Below are 23,937 nucleotides of genomic sequence, written 5' to 3' on the forward strand. Positions count from 1 at the left end.
AGTGTTCGTTTTTGATGGAAAGTGGTGCGCATTCGTTGACCCCTTCAGTAGGAAGCAGCTTATCTGCTGAGGTAGAACGAAGCTGAAAACCCGGAGACCCCCCCCCCCCCAAACCCTAACACAGCTATATCAATACATATACAGCACAGCCACTTTCAAGCAATACAATCAGAAAAATAACATTACAGCAGCACAGTCACTTTGATATTATTCATGACAGGTTGCTCTCTTATTTCCACAACACGTCGCTTGTTGTGAGGCCTTACAAAGTAGAAGCTCTGGAGGTGTATATTTTAGTATCATTTTTTACATACCAGAATGATACCTTCCTCCAATTTGCATATTCCTCCTATTCCTTTGCAGTCTTTTGATTTGTCTCCCGAGTGACAGACTGGCTTTTTCTCCCATGTTTACAATCAGTTGAATTCTGTGCCTACCAATATTTGTACCATGCTATGCTGCTGCCATGTTGTGCTGCTGCCATGTTGTGTTGCTGCCATGTTGTGTTTCTACCACGTTGTGTTTCTACCATGTTGTGTTTCTACCATGTTGTGCTGCTACCATGTTGTGTTTCTACCATGTTGTTCTACTACCATGCTGTGTTGTTGTCATGTTGTGCTGCTACCATGTTGCGCTGCTGCCATGTTGTGTTGCTACCATGTTATCTACTACCATGCTGTGTTGTTGTCATGTTGTGTTGTTGTTATGTTGTATTGATATCATGTTGTGTGTCATGTTGTGTTGCTGCGATGTTGTGTTGCTATCATGTTGTGTTGTTGTGTTGTGCTGTCATGTTGCCATGTTGTCATGTTGCCATGTTGTGTTGCTGCCATGTTGTGTTGTCATGTTGTGATGCTACCATGTTGTGATGTCATGTTGTGTTGTCATGTTGTGTTGCTGCCATGTTGTGTTGTCATGTTGTGATGCTACCATGTTGTGATGTCATGTTGTGTTGTCATGTTGTGTTCCTGCCATGTTGTGTTGTCATGTTGTGTCGCCATGTTGTGGTGTCATGTTCTCATGTTGTGTTGTCATGTTTTCATGTTGTGTTGTGTTGTCATGTTGTGTTGTCATGTTGTCATGTTGTGTTGCTATCATGTTGTGTTGCTATCAGGTTGTGTTGTTGTGTTGTGCTGTCATGTTGTCATGTTGTGTTGCTGCCATGTTGTGTTGCTGCCATGTTGTGTTGTCATGTTGTGATGCTACCATGTTGTGATGTCATGTTGTGATGCTACCATGTTGTGATGTCATGTTGTGCTGTCATGTTGCCATGTTGCCATGTTGTGTTGCTGCCATGTTGTGTTGTCATGTTGTGATGCTACCATGTTGTGATGTCATGTTGTGTTGTCATGTTGTGTTGCTGCCATGTTGTGCTGTCATGTTGTGTTTCTGCCATGTTGTGTTGTCATGTTGTGATGCTACCATGTTGTGATGTCATGTTGTGTTGTCATGTTGTGTTGCTGCCATGTTGTGCTGTCATGTTGTGTTGCTGCCATGTTGTGTTGTCATGTTGTGTGTCATGTTCTCATGTTGTGTGTCATGTTCTCATGTTGTGTTGTCATGTTTTCATGTTGGGTTGTGTTGTCATGTCATGTTGTGTTGTCATGTTGTGTTGTCATGTTGTCATGTTGGGTTGTGTTGTCATGTTGTGTTGTCATGTTGTGTTGTCATGTTGTCATGTTGTGTTTCTGCCATGTTGTGTTATTATGTTGTGTTGTCATGTTGTGATGCTACCATGTTGTGTTGTCATGTTGTGTGTCATGTTGTGTTGCTGCCATGTTGTGCTGTCATGTTGTGTTGCTGCCATGTTGTGTTGTCATGTTGTGTTTCTACCATGTTGTGTTGTTGTCTTGTGCTGTCATGTTGTCATGTTGTGTTTCTGCAATGTTGTGGTGTCATGTTTTGTTGTTGTCATGTTGTGTTGCTACCATGTTGTGTTGTTGTCATGTTGCGTTTCTACCATGTTGTATTGCCATGTTGTGTTGCTACCATGTTGTGTTGTCATGTTGTGTTGTTGTCATGTTGTGTTGCTACCATGTTGTGTTGTCATGTTGTGTTGCTACCATGTTGTGTTGTCATTTTGTGTTGCTACCATGTTGTGTTGTCATGTTGTGTTGCTACCATGTTGTGTTGTCATGTTGTGTTGTTGTCATGTTGGGTTGCTACCATGTTGTGTTGTCATGTTGTGTTGTTGTCATGTTGTGTTTCTACCATGTTGTGTTGTCATGTTGTGTTGCTACCATGTTGTGTTGCTACCATGTTGCGTTGTCATGTTGTGTTTCTACCGTGCTGTGATGTTGTCTTAGGTCTCTCTTTATGTAGTGTTGTGGTGTCTCTCTTGTCGTGATGTGTGTTTTGTCCTACATTTTTATTTTTAGTCCCAGCCCCCGTCCCCACAGGAGGCCTTCTGGTAGGCCGTCATTATAAATAAGAATTTGTTCTTAATTGATTTGCCTAGTTAAATAAAGGTGAAATAAATACATATGTTTTATCAGAGGGAGTAACCAAAGGCAGCAGCATTCTGCTGTGTCTACTTCTCTATCGAGGACACAGGAAACGGTTACATCAATACTTTTGACTCACAATGGCAATCAAGCCGAGTAGATAACATCTCCCTTATCAGTGAGCTGCTCCCACGGTATGCTTTTGTTTTGACTTCTCTTGAGAAACCTTGTAACGGTTGATTAGAAATGTCTCCAGAAAGTGCACTGGCCTCCACCAAAGTCTCTGTAGCTAGTGTCTGATTCAGTTTGAAGTGGCCTCTTCTCCTTGGAAGGAAACCAACTGCACCACATGGCCATACAAATGAGAGGAACAGATAGGTGGAGGGGCAAATTAGCCATGTGCTGAGTCAAGGTGGTGGAGCACTGAAACCATTAGTTTCTCTCTCTCTTAGGGGCATCATGAGCCCCAAATATCTGAGGGGGCACAAGAATTTAGTATTTTTCAAACACTTGAAAACAGCATTTTCCTGCAATTTAGAGCCATAATCCTCAAAAAGTTATACAGCTGCACCATTGAGAGCATCTTGACTGGCTGCATCATCGCTTGGTATTGCAACTGCTTGGCATCCGACCGCAAGTCGCTAGAGAGGGTAGTGGGGGCCGAGATCCCTGCCATCCAGGTGGTGTCAGAGGAAGGCTCTAAAAATGGTCAAAGACTCCAGCCACCCAAGTCATAGACTTTTACCTGCTATCGCACAGCAAGCGGTACCGATGCACCAAGTTAGGAACCAACAGGAAGGACCCTGAACAGCTTCTACCCCCAAGGCACGAGACAAATAAATAGTCTGTATTGACACGCTTTTACGGAGTCCTTTGACTCATCACATGCTACTGTTTATTATCTATCCTCTTGACTCATCACATACGCTGCTGCTGCTACTGTTTATTATCTATCCTGTTGACTCATCACATACGCTGCTGCTACTGTCTATTATCTATCCTGTTGACTCATCACATACGCTGCTGCTACTGTTTATTATCTATCCTGTTGACTCATCACATACGCTGCTGCTACTGTCTATTATCTATCCTGTTGACTCATCACATTCGCTGCTGCTACTGTCTATTATCTATCCTGTTGACTCATCACATACGCTGCTGCTACTGTCTATTATCTATCCTGTTGACTCATCACATACGCTGCTGCTACTGTCTATTATCTATCCTGTTGACTCATCACATACGCTGCTGCCACATTCTATTATCTATCCTGTTGACTCATCACATACGCTGCTGCTACGGTCTATTATCTATCCTGTTGACTCATCACATACGCTGCTGCTACTGTCTCTTATCTATCCTGTTGACTCATCACATACGCTGCTGCTACTGTCTATTATCTATCCTGTTGACTCATCACATTCGCTGCTGCTACTGTCTATTATCTATCCTGTTGACTCATCACATACGCTGCTGCTACTGTCTATTATCTATCCTGTTGACTCATCACATACGCTGCTGCTACTGTCTATTATCTATCCTGTTGACTCATCACATACGCTGCTGCCACATTCTATTATCTATCCTGTTGACTCATCACATACGCTGCTGCTACGGTCTATTATCTATCCTGTTGACTCATCACATACGCTGCTGCTACTGTCTCTTATCTATCCTGTTGACTCATCACATACGCTGCTGCTACTGTCTATTATCTATCCTGTTGACTCATCACATACGCTGCTGCTACAGTCTATTATCTATCCTGTTGACTCATCACATACGCTGCTGCTACTGTCTATTATCTATCCTGTTGACTCATCACATACGCTGCTGCTACAGTCTATTATCTATCCTGTTGACTCATCACATACGCTGCTGCTACAGTCTATTATCTATCCTGTTGACTCATCACATACGCTGCTGCTACGGTCTATTATCTATCCTGTTGACTCATCACATACGCTGCTGCTAATGTTTATTATCTATCCTGTTGACTCATCACATACGCTGCTGCTACGGTCTATTATCTATCCTGTAGACTCATCACAGACGCTGCTGCTACTGTTTATTATCTATCCTGTTGACTCATCACATACGCTGCTGCTACTGTCTATTATCTATCCTGTTGACTCATCACATAGACTGCTGCTACTGTCTATTATCTATCCTGTTGACTCATCACATAGACTGCTGCTACTGTCTACTATCTATCCTGTTACCTCATCACATACACTGCTGCTACTGTCTATTATCTATCCTGTTACCTCATCACATAGACTGCTGCTACTGTCTATTATCTATCCTGTTGACTCATCACATAGACTGCTGCTACTGTTATCTATCCTGTTGACTCATCACATACGCTGCTGCTACAGTCTATTATCTATCCTGTTGACTCATCACATACGCTGCTGCTACAGTCTATTATCTATCCTGTTGACTCATCACATACGCTGCTGCTACTGTTTATTATCTATCCTGTTGACTCATCACATACGCTGCTGCTACTGTCTATTATCTATCCTGTTGACTCATCACATACGCTGCTGCTACAGTCTATTATCTATCCTGTTGACTCATTACATACGCTGCTGCTACTGTCTATTATCTATCCTGTTGACTCATCACATACGCTGCTGCTACTGTTATCTATCCTGTTGACTCATCACATACGCTGCTGCTACAGTCTATTATCTATCCTGTTGACTCATCACACACGCTGCTGTTACTGTCTATTATCTATCCTGTTGCCTAGTTACTCTACCCCTACCTATATGTACATACAGTATCTACCTCAATGACCTCGTACCCCTGAACATCCACTCGGTACTGGTACCCCGTGTACATAGACAAGTTATCATTGTTTATTTCTTCCTTGTGTTATTATTTTTCAAAAAAATGTTCAATATCTCTCTGCATTGTTGGGAAGTATTTCACTGTTAGTCTACACCTGTTGTTTTACGAAGTATGTGACAAATTCAATTTGATTTTATAATCATTATGCTTAATTATATCTAAAAAAAAATATGTATATTTTTCTGAATATCCAAGTATACCTTTTGGGCTGTCTGTATCCTTCTGACTGGTGGATATTTTTTTTAAGAAACTAAATATGCTTCTCTGCATTTCTGCTGAAATTGGGGTAAGAGTTTGAAGGAATGTGAGTCTTATTCAGTACATTTAGTAATTGCTTGCTTTTCCAAAAAGTCTACCAACCTTGCCAGCAGGCATGCCAGGTTACCTAACTACTCTACCTTCATAGCCTGAAATGGCTTCTTGGTGGCTAGTTATGAGGTTTGGTGATTGGAACCCTATCTGGGATAGCTAAACCCAACTTCCTAAAATTGTTAAGTGGCTAGTAGTATTACAGAGAAACAACAACAAAACATTTTACAAACAACCAAAAAAGAAGTGCCTTCAGAAAGTATTCAAACCCCTTGACTTTTTCTACATTTTGTTGTGTTACCTCCTGAATTTAAATGGATTACATTTAGATTTTTTTTTTTTGTCACTGGCCTACACTCAATACCCCATAATGCAGGGTTTCCCAAACTCAGTCCTCGGGTTACACAGCTGATTCAAATAATGAACTAATCATCAAGCATTAATCATTTGAATCAGCTGTGTATTGTCAGAGCAGTAACCAAACGTGCACTCCTTGGGGTCCCAAGGACAGAGTTACGCTGCCATACTGTTAAAGTGGAATTATATTTTTTGAAATGTTTACAAATGAATTAAAAATAAAATGCTGAAATGTCTTGAGTCAATTGCTATTCAACCCCTTTGTTATGGCAAGCTTAAATAAGTTCAGGAGTCAAAATTAGCTTAACCTTTTGAGCATGGTGAAGTTATTAATTACACTTTGAATGGTGTATCACCCAGTCACTACAAAGATACAGGCGTCCTTCCTAACTCAGTTGCCAGAGAGGAAGAAAACTGCTCAGGGATTTCACCATAAGGCCAATGGTGATTTTAAAACAGTCGCTCTGGATAAGAGCGTCTGCTAAATGACGTAAATGTAAATGTAAATGTTTAATGGCTGTGATTGGAGGAAACTGAGGATTGATCAACAACATTGTACTTACTCCATAATACTAACCTAAATTACAGAGTGAAAAGAAGGGAACATGTACAGAATAAAATATTCCAAAACATGCATCCTATTTGCAACAACACACTAAAGTAATACTGCAAAAACTCTGTCAAAACAATTAACTTTATGTCCTGAAAACAAAGTGTTATGTTTGGGGTAAATCCAATTCAGCACGTTACTGAGTACCACTCTCCATATTTTCAAGCATAGTGGTGGCTGCATCATGTTATGTTTGTAATCATTAAGGACTGGGGAGTTTTACAGGATAAAAAAGAAACGGAATGGAGCTAAGCACAGGCAACATCCTGGAGGAAAACCTGATTCATTCTGCTTTCTACCAGACACTAGGAGATTAATTCACCTTTCAGCAGGACAATAACCTAAATCTCAAGGCCAAATATACACTGGAGTTGCTTACCAAGAAGAAAGTTCCTGAGTAGCCGAGTTACAGTTTTGACTTAATCCACTTGGAAATATATGGCAAGACCTGAAAATGGTTGTCTAGCAATGATCAACAACCAATTTGACAGAGCTTGAAGAATTTTGAAAATATATTTTAGATTTGAGATTCTTCAAAGTAGCCACCCTTTGCCTTGAGGACAGCTTTACACATTCTTGTTCAGTTAGCTTAGCCTTTGGTAGGGATGTCATCACCTTTCCTCTGCATTTCCTCAGTAAAATGGGGATATACTACACATGTCTTTGTTCAGTCTTACTAGGTCTGGCATTGTGCGAGGGAAGGAAGGAAGGAAGGAAGGAAAAAAGGAAGGAAGGAAATAAGGAAGGAAGGAAAGAAGGAAGGAAAGAAGGAAGGAAATAAGGAAGTAAACAAGGAAGGAAGGAAAGAAGGAAATATGGCGTATGTGTCTTTCTGTGACAGTGCATGGTGATAATATGCGACAATTTTAAAAAGGGGTGTACTTTTGAGTTTGAGTGAAAGAGAGGGAGCAACGGGGCCAGGTGGTGGGTGGTTCTTTCAGGAGTGAGTGACAGATGTGAATATTAATGGTGTTTCCCTCCTCTCCCACTAATGATGCGGGGGTGCACGCACATATGGCTCCCAAGCAGGATCCTGGATGTACCAGTCTGGACAGCTGATGACATCCCATTTACCACATGAAGAGGGGTCTGCCACCAACACTGTGTCGTTCCCCAACCTGTCACCTGTAAACCAAACACACTATGTGATTCTGCAGTGTGGAAGAAGGAAGTTAGAGCCCTGGCAGAGCAGGTAAATCGCCTATCCCTCAACGTCAGCAAAACCAAGGAGCTGATTGTGGACTACCAAGTTCCTTGGTGTATTCATCACAGAGGACCTGACATGGTCCAATCACACTGACACTGTGGTGAAGAAGGCTCCGGCAGCGCCTCTTCAACCTCAGCCGACTGAAGAAAATTTGACATGGGCCCTCGGATCCTCAAGAAGTTCTATAGCTGCGCCATCGAGAGCATCTTGACCAGCTGTATCACCGCCTGGTATGTCAACTGCACCGCCCTCAACCGCAAGGCTCCACAGAGTGTGGTGCGAACGGCCCAATACATCACAGAGGGCGAGCTCCCTGCCCGCCGTCATTTATGTCAGGCGGTGTAGGAGGAAGACCCGGAAGATCGTCAAGGACTCCAGTCACCAGAGCCATGGACTGTTCACTCTGTTACCATCTGGCAAGCGGTATCGGAGCATGGGGCCTCAGACCAACAGGCTCCAAGACCACTTCTACCAGCAGGCAATTAGACTGCTGAACAACTAACCCTAACTGTCTTCCTGCACAGACCTACACTGACTGTCCATACATCTATCCTTTACACACACACACACGCACGCACGCACACACGCACACACGCACACACACACACACACACACACACACACACACACACACACACACACAATGCTGCTGTTCAATTATATAGGGGCAGCAGGTAGACTAGTGGTTAGAGCTTTGGAATCCCCGAAATGACAAGGTAAAAATATGTCGTTCTGCCCCGAACAAGGCAGTTAACCCACTGTTCCTAGGCCGTCATTGAAAATAAGAATTTGTTCTTAACTGACTTGCCTAGTTAAATAAAGGTAAAATTAAATGTACTATTGATTAAACTTTGTGACACTATCCACTCTATATTTGTAAGTTAATTTATACTTGACATATCACATTATTAATATATGCTACATACATATGTTTAAAAATCAGTTTATTACTAGCTAATTTACCCCCAACATCAGACACCCCCTAACTTTGGACACTCTCTAGCGGTTAGAGGATTAAATCACCTCGAGATCAACATTTAAATGGACTGGAAAATAACAGTATGTTTTGCAACTAAAGACACCCTTCTAGCTAGCTGACCACCGATTTTCATTGCAATTTATGTAAGTTAAGTTAGGTTTTGAGAGTTTTCAAAAAACGAATATATATATATATATACACACATTTTGTGGGACACGCTGTATATTGTAAAAATTGACTGTGCAACTGACCACACATCATTTAAAATCCAACTTTTTACCCCTGAAATATAGCGGATTTCAGGCAAGTAATTTGTTTTTTACCGGAAAGCTAGCCAACTAGTCAACTATCTAGTTAACACTTTGGATACGAGGTTGGTGTCTCTTTTTTAGAACAAAATTAAACGGATATATCTTGTAATTGAACAAAACAGTAAGGTGGCCAATAACTGGGGACCGTATGCCGATAATACGGGATGTATTTGTTTTGCTAAACCGCTTATCAAAAAGCTAAGTAAGCATTTCACGTGACAAATAAACTTTGATTTGATAGTAGTAGTATTTCCACTGAAATGTCAAACATGCTAATTGCTAACCCGTTAGTTAACATTTTTTAATGACACCAATAATGACAAAACGTTGACGGCTTGATCACAAGATAATACTGTTGAAGGGAATATATTTATACCGATAATACGAGGCGCTACGCTATGCATATTACCTTCTTCTAATGACCTGTTACTTTTTATTTGACTTTTGATTATTATTGATATCATTGATATTGGTTATTGTACTGTAATGTTGAGGAAGCTAGCATACAAGCACTGCAGCTTTTATACCTGCTGCAAACTATGGATGTGATGAATCAAATACCTGCTCTAAACTCTGACTCTCTCTCTCTCTCTCAGCTACGAACAATGAGAATTTCCGCCATGAAATTGAATGTGTAATTTACTTATTTGGAGAGTGTTAAGGCCTCACGTAATCCAGAACTTTTTGTTTGGAATGATCTATTATGGTAGACTGAGCAATGAGGCAGGTAGCCTGGCAGGTAGCTTAGTGGTTAGAGAGTTGGATTAGTAACTGAAAGGTTGCAAGATCGAATCCCCGAGCCGACAAGGTAGAAATCTGTCGTTATGCCCCTGAACATTGAAAATAAGAATTTGTTCTTAATTAACTGACTTGCCTAGTTAAAAAAAAGGTAAAGTAAATGCATTTTGACATTATATTTAGGGTTAGGGCTGAGGAAGAATGAGAAATCACTTTTGTTTTCAAGAGCGATGTTTTTGGGCAGAACCTGTAATGCAAGTAAATTGCCAAGCAGGGACTTGTATGGGCCACTCTGAAGAGATTGTGACAAGGAGTTCAGGGATAGAGTTCACTGTCAGGAATATCAGCATTGACTATAGTCATCTCTCATCTCTCCACGGCTACTGCTAATGTACAACGAGCCATCTGGCACAAAATGGCTGCCATGCATCACTATAGGTGGTGATATTATGTCAGTGATGAGTGATCTACAGTAAATGACTCGGCTCGTCATGTAAAGAGCCTTGGGAGCTGTAATTGAAAGCAGTTACATTAATTGAATCCATTATGATCATAAGCGCGAAAGGAGAAAAAAAAATGACTGTGTATCGATTAAATTCTGCTGTAATCTAATAGGGTGCACAACAGCACAACATGCCACACTGCTTTACAGAACCAGCGAGAGCGGATCAGCTCCTAAAGTTAGAGAGGCTGTAGATGTGACCTTTGGCGTCTTGAGCGCTGGCTAGTTAGACGTTCACGTGCTCTTTCACGTTGAGGGATTATCAGATGGCGGTGCTCGGGCTTCTTCAATGGGATTTCACATTCCTGTAAACGCAAGTTCATCTCCGCTCCTCCCTAGATCTCATTGGAATCTCCATCACATGACTGCCCAAGCCAGGGGTGTCTTCTCTAGGAACGGAAGCAAACGTAACGAAACAGGGAGGGATCTACCTGAATTGGAAAAACGCTTTCCGTTTTGAAGTAAACGGTTTTCGTTGCAAAACGTTTTGGACTAATGACTACACCCCATCACATCATATGTGTATTAGTACATTACTGTATGAACAGTAGGTTCTATTGGGCACTGGTTGTTACTTAAAATTGTTGAGGTGATGTATTTCAGCAGTGGATCAGAAGAAAGAAAGCTGCTGTTCAGTTCTAGGAACCAATTCTACATTTGGATACATTACTGCTCTTGGGGAGAGCTGGGAGGGTTCATCCCACTAAAAAGATTAACACATCTCAAGCAGACACACACCAGCCCAAATCCGAGAGAGAGAGCGAGAGAGAGCGAGAGAGAGCGAGAGAGAGAGCGAGAGAGAGCGAGAGAGAGAGAGAGAGCGAGAGAGAGAGAGAGAGAGCGAGAGAGAGCGAGAGAGCGAGAGAGAGAGAGAGAGAGAGAGAGCGAGAGAGAGAGAGAGCGAGAGAGAGAGCGTGAGAGACAGTGAGAGAGAGCGAGAGAGAGCGAGAGAGCGAGAGAGAGCGAGAGAGAGAGAGGACCCATCAAGGCTGTGCTTGTCATGGTCATTAATTACACAGTGGATCATGTAAATCAGACTTAAGGGGAGGCCTTTATCAGACACCAGGGTCTTCCACTTTCTCATCCCCTTTCTGGAGCACTACAGACAAGGGGCCCTAGGGAGCAGACACTCTCGTCTCCGTTACTCTGTCACAGCCTGCCCCCTTGTGGTAATAGTATGTTATTACATGTTAGAGAAGAGGGGGGGCTTTGGTCTTTTCCTTTGATTCCTCATGTCCTCTCTCCTTGCCTCTTTCTCACAAAACCCACTGAGAGGAGGGATCTTGGAACTTGTCTATTTGAGAACGAGGAGGATGAGGAAGACAAATGCGAAAGAGCCTGAAGATAATGAAGAGTTTAGCCTGTGACCTTACAGTTCTAATTCACTCTTGAGCAAAATCATATTGATTAGATTGATACAACATTTCTGATTGGTAATATTTTATATAGTACTCGACTTCCCTGTGAAATGTGTGGGGGGGGGGAAATGATTCCTAAGGAGTTATGATGAAATGTACAACAAAAAGCAACAGTTTGTTTGATTGGAGGATTTTATATTCCATAAAATATGCATTCTGTTGGCATTTTACACACACACATTGCAAGTACTGGCATCTCCGCCGAGAAAATGATGCAATAGAGTGACGATTAAAGTATTGCGTAAGTGCCTACATCTCTACTCTTTCTAAACATTGGCAATATGAACACATTTGATATCACAAAAATAACAACAACAAAAAAAAACATTATAAAAAAAAAAAACTCTTAGAGACAAACAGGTGTAATACTACAAAGACCCTTGGAAAAGATTGTGCTGCTTCAAAGCTGCCTAGCACGATAATACTGTAGAACGACGGGGACACTTCGCGTTGCGTAGGCATAGAAACGTCATCAAATCAAATGGACAAACATTATACAATAACATTCTGGATAGAAAAAATAAAAGATCATCATGCAAGAATATAAGAAAATAAAAAAAGAGGCACATAGTGAATCATGTTTCAATCCATGTCTTATGCATATCAAATATAGAATATTTTCAGAATAATACTTATCAACATTACAGAGTTATTGCATTTACTTTCTATAGGAACTATATACAAGGCATTTTGTCCCACATTTGTTTTACCCAAGTGATGGGTAAAGTGATGGGTAAAGTGATGGGTAAAGTGATGGGTAAAGTGATGATTGTCATTTTCATTAAAAACATGGCTGTTGTTCCTGTTATTTCTTTTAAATATCTTATCTACACTAAAGGAACAACGAGAATCCCTTTTTGTGTGTCTTCAGCTTATAGAGCGGGGGGGATGCTTGTCTTCCACCTGTTTGACATTCAAAATGTTCTCAGTCTGCACCTCCCAACTCCTTCTCTATTTACAATAGTACAAATGCAAAACCTGGATAGGGGGGAGGAGAGGGGGAGGAGAGTGGAGAGGAGAGGGGGAGGGAAAAGGTAAGGAGGAAGGGGGGGTGTTCTACGCACGCACGCACACACACACACACACACACACACACACACACACACACACACACACACACACACACACACACACACACACACACACACACACACACACACACACACACACCCCTCCATAGCTTTAGAGGAGGAGAGAGCTACTGGATACAAAACACTGTGTGATAAAAAACGAATCTTCCCTATCACGATATATAGAGAGTTCTGTGGAACCAAACCTGGAATGTGATTGTGTCTCCTCTGTCATTGGAATAAGAAGAATCTCATAGCTTCTCGTCTATGACTGATGCTTGTGCAGTAGAGTTAATAGGATTGATTGTCAAGGCTTTTACAGGATGATGCTTCCTGTCATGCAATGACCTGGGATAGGGTCACTTAGAATAGTCCCCAACACACCAGGCTTCGTGGCACCAGGGCCTGGCTGGCTACTGGGGACTAGCTAGGCCTCGGCTATGCCTGGGGCTAGAATGAGGACGAGGCCCAAGGCGAGGCAGAGGAAGATGGGCAGGGAGGAGGGCGAGGAGCTGGGGTATCCCGTGGACCTGATGGTGGAGATGGAGACGTCGGAGGTGAGGAAGGCAGACAGGGGCACGTGGGAGACCAGGGTGGGGCTGCCGTAGTTGATGAGTGAGTCGATCTTCTCCGCCTCCATGCTGCAGGCTTCAATCTGAGACGTGACACACACACACGCACGTGCACACACGCACGCACGTGCACACACGCATGTGCACACACACGCACGTGCACACGCGCACATACATGTATGATGTTACCCATTGTTTTTTGTGTGTCTTAATTCCATTCTGAAATAGCAGATCCAAACGTGTCATTTTGTTATAACGTAACAAACCAGGCTCTTTGTTTGTGTATGAAACATTCCTAATTGAACCTAATTGAACCACCTAAAAGTTTCCGACAGCGAGTCACATTCTTGACTTATAGTTCCTAGAGAGAATGACAGGAGGCCATAACCTTCATTTCCCGGTTTCCATCAGTCATTATCGCTCAGGGCTGTTTTTTTGCAGAGATAATCAATAAAAGTAGTGGAAAGGGTATGAAAAAGAACTTAATTGGGAGTTTCACACTCGATGTGACAGAACTGGTGGCAGAGATGAAAAGTCTAATTATTATTCCCAGTGGAGTGAAAGAGATTCTGAGAGGAGTTAGATTAGTCTCTCAGCGAGATGGGGGTTTGGGTCTCGTTCATCATCTAAGTCTCTGGTGTCATGAAAAAAATCTTTGTTTTTAAACCTTTTGTTTATCCAGGTTAGTCCTATCTCAATTAAATCTCTTTTTTGGAGAGAAAAACTGAAGATGGTAGTGTTAGAAATAACAGTTAAATATTTCCTAGGAGTCACCCCCTGAGACTAGTCCTGCATCGGGTCGGATACCCACGGTTCCCTGCTGTTGATCCGCAAAAAAACAAATCCACTGGCGGGTGGAATGAAAACATTATTTCAAACCCGCAGATCGGCTTGTAGTCCCCCCCTTTCATTAGGTAAGAGGGCTAATTAGAAGGTCCTTTACTTCACACCATGGTTTCCTTTATTCAAATGTTGAATAGACATGTAGACAAATGAATTCATGCAGGGAAGGGAATAATAGCCACTATTCTGGAGTCCAAAAAAACGATTCAATAAATTAATGTTATTGGCCGGGTCACGGATCAGAACAATTCTATGTGGGTGAGTCGGGTTGCCGAGAAAAATCGGTCCTGATGTCGGATATCGGGTGGGGCTCGGAATTGATGTGGCCCCAGTTGATGTGGCTCAGTTGGTAGAGCATGGTGTTTGCAACGCCAGGGTTGTGGGTTCAATTCCCACGGGGGGCCAGTAGAAAAAAGAAAAACAAAATGTATGAAATGAAATGTATGCTACTGTAAGTTGCTCTGGATAAGAGCGTCTGCTCTTATCCACAACTTGCAGACTTGTTTACGCTGTTGTGCGTTTTTGTTGCCGTTTTTACTTTGCTACCTGACGGTTTTTACTTTTTCATTACCGTATATTTTTACTTTTTCCCTCACTCAACTTTTTTTTTCATTCAACTTTCCTACCCCGGAGGTTTTATCTGGACATGGTTCGTCAGGACTTCAAACAGCCGAAGCTAAGTAACATTAACATGATGCCTTCTAATTGCAGTCGTTGTACTCATAATATACAGGAGAACGATCGCCTTACGGCAAGGATAGCTGTGCTGCAAGCCCAGCTTCAGACGCAATCGTTAGGCAAGGGTCATTTCAGTGTAGGAAAGGATGAAACAGCGTCTGTGCCACCAGCAAGTACAGATAGTAACGTTAGTATAAACCCCCTCGCACGGTCCCCGCAGCCGGACATCTTTCTCATGGTTTCTGGAGGGAAACGCTGTAGGAATGCTCAACCGGTGTCGCTTATTCAGCCGACAGAAACTTTCAACCGGTTCTCCCCATTAAGCGAGTCGGAGTCGGAGGCCGAGACTTCTCTGGTCTCTGCTCCTCCCGTTGTGGGGTCTGAGACGCCGACGGCTCCCACCATTAGCTCTGACAAATTGAAAACCCTAGTCATTGGCGACTCCATTACCCGCAGTATTAGACTTAAAACTAATCATCCAGCGATCATACACTGTTTACCAGGGGGCAGGGCTACCGACGTTAAGGCTAATCTAAAGACGGTGCTGGCTAAAGCTAAAACTGGCGAGTGTAGAGAGTATAGAGATATTGTTATCCACGTCGGCACCAACGATGTTAGGATGAAACAGTCAGAGGTCACCAAGCGCAATATAGCTTCAGCGTGTAAATCAGCTAGAAAGATGTGTCGGCATCGAGTAATTGTCTCTGGCCCCCTCCCAGTTAGGGGGAGTGATGAGCTCTACAGCAGAGTCTCACAACTCAATCGCTGGATGAAAACTGTTTTCTGCCCCTCCCAAAAGATAGAATTTGTAGATAACTGGCCCTCTTTCTGGGATTCACCCACAAACAGGACCAAGCCTGGCCTGCTGAGGAGTGACGGACTCCATCCTAGCTGGAGGGGTGCTCTCATCTTATCTACGAACATAGACAGGGCTCTAACTCCTCTAGCTCCACAATGAAATAGGGTGCAGGCCAGGCAACAGGCTGTTAGCCAGCCTGCCAGCTTAGTGGAGTCTGCCACGAGCACAGTTAGCGTAGTCAGCTCAGCTTTCCCCATTGAGACCGTGTCTGTGCCTCGATCTTGGTTGGGCAAAATTAAAAATGGCGGTGTTCGCTTCAGTAATCTTACTAGTATAAAGACCTCCTCCATTCCTGCCATTATTGAAAGAGATTGTGATACTTCACATCTCAAAATTGGGTTACTTAATGTTAGATCCCTCACTTCCAAGGCAGTTATAGTCAATGAACTAATCACTGATCATAATCTTGATGTGATTGGCCTGACTGAAACATGGCTTAAGCCTGATGAATTTACTGTGTTAAATGAGGCCTCACCCCCTGGTTACACTAGTGACCAAACCCCCCGTGCATCCGGCAAAGGCGGAGGTGTTGCTAACATTTACGATAGCAAATTTCAATTTACAAAAAAAAAAACAATGACGTTTTCGTCTTTTGAGCTTCTAGTCATGAAATCTATGCAGCCTACTCAATCACTTTTTATAGCTACTGTTTACAGGCCTCCTGGGCCATATGCAGTGTTCCTTACTGAGTTCCCTGAATTCCTATCGGATCTTGTAGTCATAGCAGATAATATTCTAATTTTTGGTGATTTTAACATTCACATGGAAAAGTCCACAGACCCACTCCAAAAGGCTTTCGGAGCCATCATCGACTCAGTGGGTTTTGTCCAACATGTCTCTGGACCTACTCACTGCCACAGTCATACTCTGGACCTAGTTTTGTCCCATGGAATAAATGTTGTGGATCTTAATGTTTTTCCTCATAATCCTGGATTATCGGACCACCATTTTATTGCGTTTACAATTGCGACAAATAATCTGCTCAGACCCCAACCAAGGAAGATTAAAAGTCGTGCTATAAATTCTCAGACAACCCAAAGATTCCTTGATGCCCTTCCAGACTCCCTCTGCCTACCCAAGGACGTCAGAGGACAAGAATCAGTTAACCACCTAACCGAGGAACTCAATTCAACCTTGCGCAATACCCTAGATGCAGTTGCACCCCTAAAAATTAAAAACATCTGTCATAAGAAACTAGCTCCCTGGTATACAGAAAATACACGAGCTCTGAAGCAAGCTTCCAGAAAATTGGAACGGAAATGGCGCCACACTAAACTGGAAGTCTTCCGACTAGCTTGGAAAGACAGTACCGTGCAGTATCGAAGAGCCCTCACTGCTGCACGATCATCCTATTTTTCCAACTTAATTGAGGAAAATAAGAACAATCCGAAATTTCTTTTTGACACTGTCGCAAAGCTAACTAAAAAGCAGCATTCGCAAATGGAGGATGGCTTTCACTTCAGCAGTAATAAATTTATGAACTTTTTTGAGGAAAAGATCATGATCATTAGAAAGCAAATTACGGACTCCTCTTTAAATCTGGGTATTCCTCCAGGGCTTCATTGTCCAGAGTCTGCACAACTCTGCCAGGACCTTGGCTCAAGGGAGATACTAAAGTGTTTTAGTACTATATCTCTTGACACAATGATGAAAATAATCATGGCCTCCAAACCCTCAAGCTGCATACTGGACCCTATTCCAACTAAACTACTGAAAGAGCTGCTTCCTGTGCTTGGCCCTCCTATGTTGAACATAATAAACGGCTCTCTATCCACCGGATGTGTACCAAGCTCACTAAAAGTGGCAGTAATAAAGCCTCTCTTGAAAAAGCCGAATCTTGACCCAGAAATTATAAAAAACTATCGGCCTATATCGAATCTTCCATTCCTCTCAAAAATTTTAGAAAAAGTTGTTGCGCAGCAACTCACTGCCTTCCTGAAGACAAACAATGTATACGAAACGCTTCAGTCTGGTTTTAGACCCCATCATAGCACTGAGACTGCACTTGTGAAGGTGGTAAATGACCTTTTAATGACGTCAGACCGAGGCTCTGCATCTGTCCTCATGCTCCTAGATCTTAGTGCCGCTTTTGATACCATCGATCACCACATTCTTTTGGAGAGATTGGAAACCCAAATTGGTCTACATGGACAAGTTCTGGCCTGGTTTAGATCTTATCTGTCGGAAAGATATCAGTTTGTCTCTGTGAATGGTTCGTCCTCTGACAAATCAATTGTAAATTTCGGTGTTCCTCAAGGTTCCGTTCTAGGACCACTATTGTTTTCACTATATATTTTACCTCTTGGGGATGTCATTCGAAAACATAATGTTAAATTTCACTGCTATGCGGACGACACACAGCTGTACATTTCAATGAAACATGGTGAAGCCCCAAAATTGCTCTCGCTAGAAGCCTGTGTTTCAGACATAAGGAAGTGGATGGCTGCAAATTTTCTACTTTTAAACTCGGACAAAACAGAGATGCTTGTCCTAGGTCCCAAGAAACAAAGAGATCTTCTGTTGAATCTGACAATTAATCTGGATGGTTGTACAGTCGTCTCAAATAAAACTGTGAAGGACCTCGGCGTTACTCTGGACCCTGATCTCTCTTTTGAAGAACATATCAAGACTGCTTCAAGGACAGCTTTTTTCCATCTACGTAACATTGCAAAAATCAGAAACTTTCTGTCCAAAAATGACGCAGAAAAATTAATCCATGCTTTTGTTACTTCTAGGCTCGACTACTGCAATGCTCTACTTTCCGGCTACCCGGATAAAGCACTAAACAAACTTCAGTTAGTGCTAAATACGGCTGCTAGAATCCTGACTAGAACCAAAAAATTTGATCATATTACTCCAGTGCTAGCTTCCCTACACTGGCTTCCTGTTAAGGCAAGGGCTGATTTCAAGGTTTTACTGCTAACCTACAAAGCATTACATGGGCTTGCTCCTACCTATCTTTCCGATTTGGTCCTGCCGTACATACCTACACGTACGCTACGGTCACAAGACGCAGGCCTCCTAATTGTCCCTAGAATTTCTAAGCAAACGGCTGGAGGTAGGGCTTTCTCCTATAGAGCTCCATTTTTATGGAATGGTCTGCCTACCCATGTGAGAGACGCAGACTCAGTCTCAACCTTTAAGTCTTTACTGAAGACTTATCTCTTCAGTAGGTCCTATGATTAAGTATAGTCTGGCCCAGGAGTGTGAAGGTGAACGGAAAGGCTGGAGCAACGAACCGCCCTTGCTGTCTCTGCCTTGTCGGTTCCCCTCTTCCCACTGGGATTCTCTGCCTCTAACCCTTTTACAGGGGCTGAGTCACTGACTTACTGGTGTTCTTCCATGCCGTCCATGGGAGGGGTGCGTCACTTGAGTAGGTTGAGCCACTGACGTGGTCTTCCTGTCTGGGTTGGCGCCCCCCCCTTGGGTTGTGCCGTGGCGGACATCTTTGTGGGCTATACTCGGCCTTGTCTTCGGACGGTAAGTTGGTGGTTGTAGATATCCCTCTAGTGGTGTGGGGGCTGTGCTTTGGCAAAGTGGGTGGGGTTATATCCTGCCTGTTTGGCCCTGTCCGGGGGTATCATCGGATGGGGCCACAGTGTCTTCTGATCCCTCCTGTCTCAGCCTCCAGTATTTATGCTGCAGTAGTTTATGTGTCGGGGGGCTAGGGTCAGTCTGTTACATCTGGAGTATTCTCTTGTCTTATCCGGTGTCCTGTGTGAATGTAAATATGCTCTCTCTAATTCTCTCTTTCTTTCTTTCTTTCTTTCTTTCTTTCTCTCGGAGGACCTGAGCCCTAGGACTACCTGGCATGATGACTCCTTGCTGTCCCCAGTCCACCTGGCCATGCTGCTGCTCCAGTTTCAACTGTTCTGCCTGCGGCTACGGAACCCTGACCTGTTCACCGGACGTGCTTGTTGCACCCTCGACAATTACTATGATTATTATTATTTGACCATGCTGGTCATTTACGAACATTTTAACATCTTGACCATGTTCTGTTATAATATCCACCCGGCACAGCCAGAAGAGGACTGGCCACCCCTCATAGCCTGGTTCCTCTCTAGGTTTCTTCCTAGGTTTTTGGCCTTTCTCAGGAGTTTTTCCTAGGGAGTTTTTCCCAGCCACCGTGCTTCTTTCACATGCATTGCTTGCTGTTTGGGGTTTTAGGCTGGGTTTCTGTACAGCACTTTGAGATTTCAGCTGATGTACGAAGGGCTATATAAATAAATTTGATTTGATTTGATTTGCTAAATGACTAAAATGTAAAATGTAAAATGTAATGGTCGGGTGTGGCTCCAAAAAAAATGACCCTTCCAGAACTTCACCCCATGTGTCCTGTGTGCTCCCTGATAAAGACCCACCTGGGGCCTGTTCACGAATGCCCAACGCTTTCGTGAACAGTTCTACGTAGGAAACAAAAAACGCTCACAACCCCATGATGGGATGATTTGGCCCTAACGTGCACTGTATGCTATGCTGATTAGGTTCCAGGTCATGCATCATCCAATCAACCTGGAATCAAAACAAAACAGGACATTGTCCTTGGCACACAGAAGAATTGTGAATTAATGTCAGTCGACAGGTCTCTGTTAGAGAGAGACAGAGAGAGAGAAAGAGAGAGAGAGAGAGACAGACAGAGAGACAGAAAGAGAGACAGAAAGAGAGACAGAGAGAGAGACAGAGAGAGAGAGCTAACTAGCTAGCTATTTCACATCGGTTACATATGCAGTGTGTGATAGTGTGTAGCCAGTGTATGATAGTGCGTAGCCAGTGTATGATAGTGCGTACCCAGTGTGTGATAGTGCGTAGCCAGTGTGTGATAGTGTGTAGCTAGTGTGTGAACTCAGTTTCTGCATATGTGTGTTTACCTGCAGCGGGGTTGGCTGCTGGTCCACGGGGACGATGAGGATGACGATCTCCGAGTCGATGCTCAGGTAACCGAAGATGTCACACTGCGGCACGGAGATGTGGAGACGCAGGATCCTCAAGATGTCATGGACCGTCACTGGCTGCTTCCTGTTCAACTGACACACCAAACCAGCAGGACAGAGAACCAGAGCCATACAGAGTTTGAGATTCAATTCACTGCAGACTGAGGAAAACTGAACTGAAAACAGGTTTATTGGCGCTCGATGTGGTGAGTAAATTGTATTCATCCCGATTTAATAACAAACATTAAATACATCTGTGAACAGTAGTTGAAAGTGTAATGAATGTTTAACAGTGCCTACTGTCAGGGAATGAAGGGTAGGTTGGCGATCTACGTTGCGTATATTTACATGGCTAGTCTGAGCGAGTCGTTGTCTACGCCCTAACCAGCGCTACATCATTTCAGCGTGACAGCATTTCCAAAGGTCATTTGTTAGGAATTAGCAGGCTTATGGTCTAGACTTAACGTTGATAAGATATTTGTGTTGGAGATTAGGGACTAATAGCCCTAGCTCACGTTTATAATGAATCTGCTTTGAATGACATTTCTTATTAACTGTTATTAGCATGTATACGAAGCATTTGTTATAAGCTGTTATTGGCATGTATACAAAGCATTTCTTATAAGCTGTTATTGGCATGTATACAAAGCATTTCTTATAAGCTGTTATTAGCATGTATACAAAGCATTTCTTATAAGCTGTTATTAGCATGTATACAAAGCATTTCTTATAAGCTGTTATTAGCATGTATACAAAGCATTTCTTATAAGCTGTTATTAGCATGTATACAAAGCATTTCTGGCCTCTTAAAGCTGCCTCCGACCTAGTCATTTCAAACTCGCTAAGTATCCCAGAGGGAGGCATGTGATGTTGATGCTAGGCATTTTAGATCTATGCCTCCCTCTAGTGGTCGTCTGCCGTCATTACAGTTCAAAACCAACAGCCTATGCCCAGTGGTGGCCAATCCCTCTCCTGGAGAGCTACTCAACTGGGTGTGCAGGCTTTTGCTCCTGCCCTGCTCTAACACACACGATTGTACGCCCTTTATTAGCAGAATCTAAACCTGCACACAGCATACTGAACTTGGTGGAGCTACTGTTGTGACTTAGACAGATCCATAAAGGAGTGAGGGAAGGGGACAACTTTTCTGAAATGGAACAAAGCCCCAGGCCCACACCCAGATAGTTGAGGCGCATGGCAGACAGTTCTGACCTTAGCGAAGACTTTCATTTGCTCCTTGTTCCACAGGATCTGCAGCATGCCCGCGCACAGAGGACAGCAGGCGCCTGATAGGTGGAGCACCAAGAGGTCAGGGGTCAGAGGATACGTGTCAATCATAACAATATCTGAATCTGATTTGTGTTCCCGTGTAGAAAAATCATAAGTATAACAGAGATTTACACTCAGTGGCCAGTTTATTAGGTACACCCATCTAGTACTGGGTCGGACCCCCCCTTTGCCTCCAGTACAGCCTGAATTATTCGTGGCACGTGTGCCAGGACAGCATTCCCCTCATCATTACTCCACCGCCACACCGCTATATCGTTGACACCAGGCAGGATGGCACCAATGATCATACCACGCTGAAAGTTGCTTAGTCACTTGTTTTGCCCATTCTAACGTTCAATTGAACAGTAACTGAATGCCACGATGCCTGTCTGCCTGCTTTATATAGCAAGCCACGGCCACATGACTCACCATCTGTAGGAGCGAACCGTTTTCATAAACAGGGCGGTGTACCTAATAAACTGGCCAAAAGTGCATATGACAAAGTGAATGTGATTCAATCAATCAAATTTATTTATAAAGCCCTTCTTACATCAGCTGATGTCACAAAGTGCTGTACAGAAACCCAGCCTAAAACCCCAAACAGCAAGCAATGCAGGTGTAGAAGCACAGTGGCTAGGAAAAACTCCCTAGAAAGGCCAGAACCTAGGAAGAAACCTAGAGAGGAACCAGGCTATGAGGGGTGGCCAGTCCTCTTCTGGCTGTGCCGGGTGGAGATTATAACAGAACATGGTCAAGATGTTCAAATGTTCATAGAAGACCAGCAGGGTCAAATAATAATCACAGTGGTTGTCGAGGGTGCAACAGGTCAGCACCTCAGGAGTAAATGTCAGTTGGCTTTTCATAGCCGATCATTCAGAGTATCTCTACCGCTCCTGCTGTCTCTAGAAAGTTGAAAACAGCAGGTCTGGGACAGGTAGCACGTCCGATGAACAGGTCAGGGTTCCATAGCCACTGAGTGTACTGACCATAGCATTAATAGAACATTATATATGATATCATTTCTGTCTCTATTGTACTGACCAGGTGGTGTGACAGGGATGCAGCCCGGGGTGGACAGGGCGGGGCAGGGGATCATGTCACAGCCTGAGTCAGAGGCAAACTCTGCCACCACCCCCACGGCATGGCACCGCCCCTGGTAGTCCACGGCAACGCGGTCCGAGTAGGCCTCGCACACCGTGTTGTACGTTTCGCCATTGTGTCCGCACACGGGCCGCGCCCTTTTACAGGCGTCCTGCATAGAACACACATATAATAATAAATCACTCACATCCAGATGAATCATTCACATCCAGATGAATCACTCACATCCAGATGAATCATTCACATCCAGATGAATCATTCACATCCAGATGAATCACTCACATCCAGATGAATCATTCACATCCAGATGAATCACTCACATCCAGATGAATCATTCACATCCAGATGAATCATTCACATCCAGATGAATCATTCACATCTGCCAAGGGGTCCATAAAAAATTAAGGCAGTTGTACAATTTTTAAAACATTACAATACTTTCACAGATTTCACAAAACATCTGTGTTCCTTTCTTCTCATTTACCCTTCATTCACTGTCTCAGGAATACACAGAGAGTGGGTGGGTTTATTGGCTAATTGCGAGGCTCTTCGTTTGGTGACTTTACACCGGGCCTGAAGTGGGTATTTTAATGGGGTGTTGTCGACATTAAATGGATATATAGTTGAAGTCGGAAGTTTACATACACCTTAACCAAATACATTTAATCCTGACATTTAATCCAATTCCTGACATTTAATCCAAGTAAAAATCCCCTGTCTTAGGCCAGTTAGGATCACCACTATTTAAGAATGTGAAATGTCAGAATAATAGTAGAGAGAATGATTTATTTCAGCTTTTATTTCTTTCATCACATTCCCAGCGGGTCAGACATTTACATACACTCAATTAGTCTTTGGTAGCATTGCCTTTAAATTG

General features: G+C 43.2%; 1 protein-coding gene across 1 annotated transcript in view; it reads right to left on the reverse strand.

Annotated features, from left to right (window-relative positions):
• Positions 1-13,108: 13,108 nt before the first annotated feature.
• Positions 13,109-23,937, reverse strand: part of LOC115149444 (reversion-inducing cysteine-rich protein with Kazal motifs) — a 114,812-nt gene continuing 103,983 nt past the window's right edge. Inside the window, exons 18-21 of the mRNA XM_029692307.1 lie at positions 23,001-23,211; positions 21,903-21,976; positions 20,628-20,783; positions 13,109-13,459 (exon numbers count right to left, since the gene is read on the reverse strand). Of these exons, the coding sequence (XP_029548167.1) occupies positions 13,232-13,459; positions 20,628-20,783; positions 21,903-21,976; positions 23,001-23,211 (669 nt within the window). The 3' untranslated portion in view covers positions 13,109-13,231. The remainder of the gene's footprint in view (positions 13,460-20,627; positions 20,784-21,902; positions 21,977-23,000; positions 23,212-23,937) is intronic.

The sequence above is a fragment of the Salmo trutta genome, chromosome 2 (assembly GCF_901001165.1).
Source record: "Salmo trutta chromosome 2, fSalTru1.1, whole genome shotgun sequence".
Classification (NCBI taxonomy): Eukaryota; Metazoa; Chordata; class Actinopteri; order Salmoniformes; family Salmonidae; genus Salmo; species Salmo trutta.